This window comes from Salvelinus fontinalis, chromosome 9, assembly GCF_029448725.1.
Source record: "Salvelinus fontinalis isolate EN_2023a chromosome 9, ASM2944872v1, whole genome shotgun sequence".
Taxonomy (NCBI): domain Eukaryota; kingdom Metazoa; phylum Chordata; class Actinopteri; order Salmoniformes; family Salmonidae; genus Salvelinus; species Salvelinus fontinalis.
In genome coordinates this window covers 6,094,485-6,103,019 of record NC_074673.1, presented here as the reverse complement: position 1 = coordinate 6,103,019, position 8,535 = coordinate 6,094,485, and the positions used below count along the sequence as shown (strand labels likewise).

General features: G+C 46.7%; 1 protein-coding gene across 1 annotated transcript in view; it reads right to left on the bottom strand.

Moving 5' to 3' along the window:
• The window catches only part of LOC129862940 (reelin-like), a gene marked incomplete at its 5' end in the record, with an annotated part of 79,764 nt that overhangs the window by 16,333 nt on the left and 54,896 nt on the right, over positions 1 to 8,535 (bottom strand). The window contains 4 exons of the mRNA XM_055935043.1: positions 4 to 67; positions 766 to 906; positions 2,891 to 3,059; positions 3,308 to 3,557. Coding sequence (XP_055791018.1) covers positions 4 to 67; positions 766 to 906; positions 2,891 to 3,059; positions 3,308 to 3,557 — 624 coding nt within the window. The remainder of the gene's footprint in view (positions 1 to 3; positions 68 to 765; positions 907 to 2,890; positions 3,060 to 3,307; positions 3,558 to 8,535) is intronic.

The window sequence follows — 8,535 nt, the reverse complement described above, 5'->3', positions numbered from 1 at the left end:
CTTTAGCTGGGAGGGCAGAGGGGCCACAGGCTCATCACAGTACTCCCCTCCCCACTCTGGATCACACCTACATGAGGAGGGGGGGGATATTATCCTAAATTCACATTATAATGATTCAAATAGTTGAGGCGATAGTAAGTTCCAGAGTGCTAGAATAAAAATGATGATGTGTGGACTGTGTGATAACTCTGGGATGATGTGTGTGTGGAGTGTGTGATAACTCTGGGATGATTTGTGTGTGGAGTGTGTGATAACTCTGGGATGATGTGTGTGTGGAGTGTGTGATAACTCTGGGATGATGTGTGTGTGGAGTGTGTGATAACTCTGGGATGATGTGTGTGTGGACTGTGTGATAACTCTGGGATGATGTGTGTGTGGACTGTGTGATAACTCTGGGATGATGTGTGTGTGGACTGTGTGATAACTCTGGGATGATGTGTGGACTGTGTGATAACTCTGGGATGATGTGTGGACTGTGTGATAACTCTGGGATGATGTGTGGACTGTGTGATAACTCTGGGATGATGTGTGGACTGTGTGATAACTCTGGGATGATGTGTGAAGTGTGTGATAACTCTGGGATGATGTGTGTGATAACTCTGGGATGATGTGTGGAGTGTGTGATAACACTGGGATGATGTGTGGAGTGTGTGATAACTCTGGTAAGGAACTAGGAATCCTCCAATCAGGATTTAGGGAAAAACCTTAAACTTTGGGAACGTTTTGTGGAATTTTGCAACCCTACTGGTGGGTACGGTCACTCACACACAGTTGCTCTGCTGGCAGCGTCCGTGTCCGGAGCACATGTCAGGGCAGCCGTCTCCGATATAGAGGTTGTCCAGAGCCCAGGTCTGCTGCTTGTCAAACGGAGCCTGCTGGAACCACCGGAACCGCGTGGCTGGAGACCTGCAGACACACCAGAGGGTTTACATGCATTCTAGTGTCTGTGTCTTCCAGTTGCCCTATACAGGACAACATGTGTCAATGTGTATCGTAGGGCACAGGACTGTGTGTCAGTGTGTATAGCAAGGCACAGGACTGTGTGTCAATGTGTGTATAGCAGGGCACAGGACTGTGTGTCAGTGTGTATAGCAGGGCACAGGACTGTGTGTCAGTGTGTGTAGCAGGGCACAGGACTTTGTGTCAATGTGTATCGTAGGGCACAGGACTGTGTGTCAGTGTGTGTAGCAGGGCACAGGACTGTGTGTCAGTGTGTAAAGTAGGGCACAGGACTGTGTGCCAGTGTGTGTAGCAGGGCACAGGACTGTGTGTCAGTGTGTGTAGCAGGGCACAGGACTGTGTGTCAGTGTGTGTAGCAGGGCACAGGACTGTGTGTCAGTGTGTATAGCAGGGCACAGGACTGTGTGTCAGTGTGTAAAGTAGGGCACAGGACTGTGTGTCAGTGTGTGTAGCAGGGCACAGGACTGTGTGTCAGTGTGTAAAGTATGGCACAGGACTGTGTTTCAGAGTGTATAGTAGGGCACAGGACTGTGTGTGTAGCAGGGCACAGGACTGTGTCAGTGTGTATAGCAGGGCACAGGACTGTGTGTCAGTGTGTGCATAGTAGGGCACAGGACTGTGTGTCAGTGTGTATAGCAGGGCACAGGACTGTGTGTCAGTGTGTGTATAGCAGGGCACAGGACTGTGTGTCAGTGTGTATAGCAGGGCACAGGACTGTGTGTGTAGCAGGGCACAGGACTGTGTGTCAGTGTGTGTGTAGAAGCTGTTCAGCAGTCTAATGACTTGGGGGTAGAAGATGTTGAGGAGTCTTATGGCTTGGGGGTAGAAACTGTTCAGCAGTCTCATAGCTTGGGGGTAGAAGCTGTTCAGCAGTCTCATAGCTTGGGGGTAGAAGCTGTTCAGCAGTCTCATAGCTTGGGGGTAGAAGCTGTTCAGCAGTCTCATAGCTTGGGGGTAGAAGCTGTTCAGCAGTCTAATGGCTTGGGGGTAGACGCTGTTAAGGAGTCTTATGGCTTGGGTATAGAAGCTGTTCAGCAGTCTTATGGCTTGGGGGTAGAAGCTGTTAAGGAGTCTTATGGCTTGGGGGTAGAAGCTGTTAAGGAGTCTTATGGCTTGAGGGTAGAAGCTGTTAAGGAGTCTTATGGCTTGGGGGTAGAAGCTGTTAAGGAGTCTTATGGCTTGGGATAGAAGCTGTTAAGGAGTCTTATGGACCTAGCACAATTAGTTTACAGCCGCCATCCCATCTGGCGCCATTATTTGAAATTCTACCTTCACTCTGAGCGAGAGTGACTAACAAAATAAATGGGGGCCCCTTTGAGGTCAGGACCCCTGGACACATGCCCTGCGTTCTTGGTCAGCATTCAGCCGTGATTACTACACGCTTAGATAACTGGCTAGACTAACTTCCCACTCTAAAAAGTGTTAGCTGACATGGGCTAATTGAGTGACTGTCAGGGACCGACAAAACACCTTGTGAACTCTACTGTTCTAACTGTCAATAGTAAGTTTAGACCTCGACTGAGTTCCTAAAAAATGACCTGCCATACTTGGCCATTGGCAGTCCATCAATATGTAACTGACCTGGCATAGGTGGGGATTGGCAGTCCATCAACATGTAACTGACCTGACCATAGTTGGGGATTGGCTGTCCATCAACATGTAACTGACCTGGCATAGTTGGGGATTGGCTGTTCATCAACATGTAACTGACCTGGCATAGGTGGGGATTGGCAGTCCATCAACATGTAACTGACCTGACCATAGGTGGGGATTGGCAGTCCATCCACATGTAACTAACCTGACCATAGGTGGGGATTGGCAGTCCATCAACATGTAACTGACCTGACCATAGGTGGGGATTGGCAGTCCATCAACATGTAACTGACCTGGCCATAGGTGGGGATTGGCAGTCCATCAACATGTAACTGACCTGGCATAGGTGGGGATTGGCAGAGTGACTCGGCCCCACTTGTTGTAGGTGTCGGCTACCAGCAGTCTCTGTAAGGTGTAGGAGGAGCAGTCTGGGCTGGTGGGGAGACAGTCTCTCACCAGAGGCTGCCAGCTCAGACCCAGGTCCAGAGAATACTCTAGTTCAATGGCTGTGATGGACAAGAGAAGACAAAGAAAGACACACAGAGAGACACAAGACATCAGTATTTATTGTAAAGTCATGTTTACCTAGCATAGCCCAGGTATTCAATACTTACATGGGCAACTCAATCATAGTCAATGAAAGGTATCATTTCATTATACCTTATAACCTTTTCTTGTATGAACCTATCGCATAATTACCACTACCAACCCCACTGACAACCCCTGACGTCCATTCCTCTCCCCATTGGCTCACCGTAGCAGGAGTTGGTGACAGAGCAGGAAGCTGAGAAGTCAAACTGTATGAAGGCATCCTGTCCCAGGCTGATGTCTGTGGTGACAGCGTAGCGCGTGTTGGACTTCTCTATGAAGGCGAAGGCCGCCCCGTCAGAACCGCACACGGGCATACGAGTACCCCCGGGGTGGAGCAGCCAGGAACGACCGTCCATGGAGGAGAAGTCGTCCTCCAGAGGTCCCCAGCCACTGGCACTTCCACCCACCACCAGCTGGTAGAGGAAAGAGAGGCGTAGGTTCCTGTCATACGGGCAGGATGCTGTATACTGATTGGCCGATATATACACTGACTATACAAAACATTCTTTCCATGACATAGACTGACCAGGTGAATCCAGGTGAAAGCTATGATCACTTTTGGATGTCACCTGTTAAATCCACTTCAATCAGTGTAGATTAATGGGGAGGAGGCAGGTTAGAGAAGGTTTTTGAAGCCTTTAGACAATTGCGACATGGATTGTGTATGTCAAAATCTAAATTAAATTGTATTGGTCACATACACATATTTATCAGATATTATTGCGGGTGTAGCGAAATGCTTGTGTTCCTAGCTCCAACAGTGCAGTAGTATCTAACAATTCACAACAATAACACACACATCTAAAAGTAAAAGAATGGAATTAGGAAATATATAAATATTAGGACGAGCAACGTTGGAGTGGCATTGACTATAATACAGTAGAATACAGTATATACATATGAGATGAGTAAAGCAGTATGTAAACATTATTAAAGTGACCAGTGTTCCATTATTAAAGTGGCCAGTGTTCCATTATTAAAGTGACCAGTGTTCCATTATTAAAGTGACCAGTGTTCCATTATTAAAGTGACCAGTGTTCCATTATTAAAGTGACCAGTGTTCCATTATTAAAGTGACCAGTGTTCCATTATTAAAGTGACCAGTGTTCCATTATTAAAGTGACCAGTGTTCCATTATTAAAGTGGCCAGTGTTCCATTATTAAAGTGACCAGTGTTCCATTATTAAAGTGACCAGTGTTCCATTATTAAAGTGGCCAGTGTTCCATTATTAAAGTGGCCAGTGTTCCATTATTAAAGTGGCCAGTGTTCCATTATTAAAGTGACCAGTGTTCCATTATTAAAGTGACCAGTGTTCCATTATTAAAGTGGCCAGTGTTCCATTATTAAAGTGGCCAGTGTTCCATTATTAAAGTGACCAGTGTTCCATTATTAAAGTGACCAGTGTTCCATTATTAAAGTGACCAGTGTTCCATTATTAAAGTGACCAGTGTTCCATTATTAAAGTGACCAGTGTTCCATTATTAAAGTGACCAGTGTTCCATTATTAAAGTGACCAGTGTTCCATTATTAAAGTGACCAGTGTTCCATTATTAAAGTGACCAGTGTTCCATTATTAAAGTGACCAGTGATTCCATGTCTATGTACAAAGGGCAGCTGCCTCTAAGGTGCAGGTTTGCGTAACCGGGTGGAAGCCGGCTAGGGATGGCCTTGAGATACTCAAGCTTTGATTCACCTGTACTGACCTCGCCTTCTGGATGGTAGCGGGGTGAACAGGCCGTAGCTCCAGTGGTTTACATTTACATTTAAGTCATTTAGCAGACTCTCTTATCCAGAGCGACTTACAAGTACATACATTCATACTTTTTTTTTTTTTTTTTGTACTGGCCCCCCGTGGGAATCGAACCCACAACCCTGGATTGGAAGCACTATGCTCTACCAACTGAGCCACACAGGACAAGTTTTGTGGTTGGTGTCCTTGATGATCTTTTTGGCCTTCCTGTGACATCGGGTGCTGTAGGTGTCCTGGAGGGCAGGTAATTTGTCCCCGGTGATGCGTTGGGCAGATCACATCACCCTCAGGAGTTTGTGAGGGTTTTAGGGGCCAAGCCTAATTTCTTCAGCCTCCTGAGGTTGAAGAGGCGCTGTTGGCCTTCTTCACCACACTGTCTGTGTGGGTGGACCATTTCAGATCGTCAGTGATGTGTTCGCTGAGGAACTTGAAGTTTTCCACATTCTCCACTGTGGTCCCGTCGATGTGGATAGGGGAGTGCTCCCTCTGCTGTTTCCTGAAGTCCACGATCATCTCTTTTGTTATGTTGACGTTGAGTGAGAGGTTATTTTCCTGGTACCACTCTCCCAGGGCCCTCACCTCCTCCGTGTAGGCTGTCTCGTCATTGTTGGTAATCAGGCCTACTACTGTTGTGTCGTCTGATTGAGTTGGAGGCATTCGTGGCCATGCAGTCATGGGTGAACAGGGAGTACAGGAGGGGGCTAAGCAAGCACCATTGTGGGGCCCCTGTGTTGAGGATCAGCGAAGTGAAAGTATTGTTTTCTACCTTCACCACCTGGGGGCGGCCCGTCTGGGCCAGCAGCCATGCGAGAGTTAACACACTTAAATGTCTTACTCATGTCGGCCACAGAGAAGGAGAGCCCACAGTCCTTGGTAGCGGACCGAGTCAGTGGCACTGTTATCCTCAAAGCGGGCGAAGAAGGTGTTCAGCTTGTCCGGAAGCAAGACGTCGGTGTCCTGGTTGGCTGGTTTGTTTTCCCTTTGTACTCTGGGATTGTCTGTAGACCCTGCCACGTACATCTCGTGTCTGAGCAGTTGAACTGCGACTCCCCTTTGTCTCTGCTCCTGAGTGGCGCAGCGGTCTAAGGCACTGCATTTCAGTGCAAGAGGTGTCACTGCAGTCCCAGGTTCAGATCCATGCTGCATCACATCCGGCCGAATTTGGGAGTCCCATACGGCGGCGCACAATTGGCCCAGCGTCGTCTGGGTTTGGCCGGGGTAGGCCGTCATTGTAAATAAGAATTTGTTCTTAACTGACTTGCCTAGTTAAATAAAGGTTAAATAAAAAACATATTGCCTTACAAGGTCATAACTGGACTGTTTGTATTCAACTATATTCCCAGTCACCTTGCCATGGTTAAATGCGGTGGGTCGCGCTTTCAGTTTTGCGTGAATGCCGCCATCTATCCACGGTTTCTGGTTTGGGTAGGTTTTAATACTCACAGTAGGTACAACATCTCCTATACACTTCTTTATGAACTCAGTCACCGTATCCGTGTATTTGTCAATGTTATTCTCAGAGGCTACCTGGAACAAATCCCAGTCCGCGTGATCAACACAATCTTAAAGCATGGTTTCCAATTAGTCAGACCATCGTTGAGTAGACCTTAGCACGGGTACTTCCTGTTTTAGTTTCTGCCTATAGGAAGGGATGAGCAAAATGGAGTCATTATCAGATTTGCCAAAGGGAGGGCCTTGTAGGCATTTCGAAAAGTTGAGTAGCAGTGGTCCAAAGGTTTTTCCAGCGCGAGTACTACAGTCCTGGCCAAAAGTTTTGAGAATGACACAAATATTAACTTCCACAAAGTTTGCTGCTTCAGTGTCTTCAGATATTTTTGTCAGATGTTACTATGGAACACTGAAGTATAATTACAAGCATTTCATAAGTGTCAAAGGCTTTAATTGACAATTACATGAAGTTGATGCAGAGTCAATATTTGCAGTGTTGACCCTTCTTTTTCAAGACCTCTGCAATCCGCCCTGGCATGCTGTCAATTAACTTCTGGGCCACATCCTGACTGATGGCAGCCCATTCTTGCATAATCAATGCTTGGAGTTTGTCAGAATTTGTGGGTTTCTGTTTGTTCACCCACCTCTTGAGAATTGACCACAAGTTCTCAATGGGATTAAGGTCTGGGGAGTTTCCTGGCCATGGACCCGAAATATCAATGTTTTGTTCCCCGAGCCACTTAGTCATCACTTTTGCCTAATGGCAAGGTGCTCCATCATGCTGGAAAAGGCATTGTTCATCCCCAAACTGTTCCTGTATGGTTGGGAGAAGGTGCTCTCGGAGGATGTGTTGGTACCATTCTTTATTCATGGCTGTGTTCTTAGGCAAAATTGTGAGTGAGCCCACTCCCTTGGCTGAGAAGCAACCCCACACATGAATGGTCTCAGGATGCTTTACGATTGGCATGACACAGGACTGATGGTAGCGCTCACCTTGTCTTCTCCGGACAAGTTTTTATCCGGATGCCCCAAACAATCGGAAAGGGGATTCATCAGAGAAAATGACTTTACCCCAGTCCTCAGCAGTCCAATCCCTGTACCTTTTGCAGAATATCAGTCTGTCCCTGATGTTTTTCCTGGAGAGAAGTGGCTTCTTTGCTGCCCTTCTTGACACCAGGCCATCCTCCAAAAGTCTTCGCCTCACTGTGCGTGCAGATGCAATCACACCTGCCTGCTACCATTCCTGAGCAAGCTCTGTACTGGTGGTGCCACGATCCCGCAGCTGAATCAACTTTAGGAGACGGTCCTGGCGCTTGCTGGACTTTCTTGGGCGCCCTGAAGCCTTCTTCACAACAATTGAACCGCTCTCCTTGAAGTTCTTGATGATCCAGTCTGTTATTCATACTCAATCAGCATGACATAGTGATCTCCAGCCTTGTCCTCGTCAACACTCACACCTGTGTTAACGAGAGAATCACTGACATGATGTCAGCTGGTCCTTTTGTGGCAGGGCTGAAATGCAGTGGAAATGTTTTTGGGGGATTCAGTTCATTTGCATGGTAAAGAGGGACTTTGTTTCATTGAAACAGAGTATGTTACAATCCCTGATGTCTCTCTGGAAGGAGATCCTTGCCTGAGCTCGTCTACTTTATTATCCCTAGACTGAACATTAGCGAGTAATATACTTGGAATTGGTGGATGGTGTGCACGCCTCCTGAGTCGTACTAGAAGTCCCCTCCGAATACCTCTTCTCCTACAGCGGTGTTTTGGAGCAGCTTCTGGAATAAGTTAAATTACCCTGGGGGATACGAACAAAGGATCCAATTCGGGAAAGTCGTATTCCTGGTCATAATGAGTTACCGCCGCTCTGATATCCAAAAGTTCTTTCCGTCTGTATGTAATAACACAAAAATAATTCTAGGCTAATAATGTAAGAAATAACACACAAAAAACAAAATACTACAAAGTTGCTAAGGAGCTGGAAGCTGAGCTGCCATATCTGTCGGCGCCATCTATGTGTGCCATTCAGAGGGTTGAACGGGCAAGACAAAACATTTATGTGCCTTTGCAACTCAATATGAGGAATGTAATGTAGACTGATTATACCACCCTAAGGTACTACAGAGTCAAATAAACATAGATGGCAGGATGGATGAGTAGATTTATTTTTTATTTTTTTATTTTACCAGGT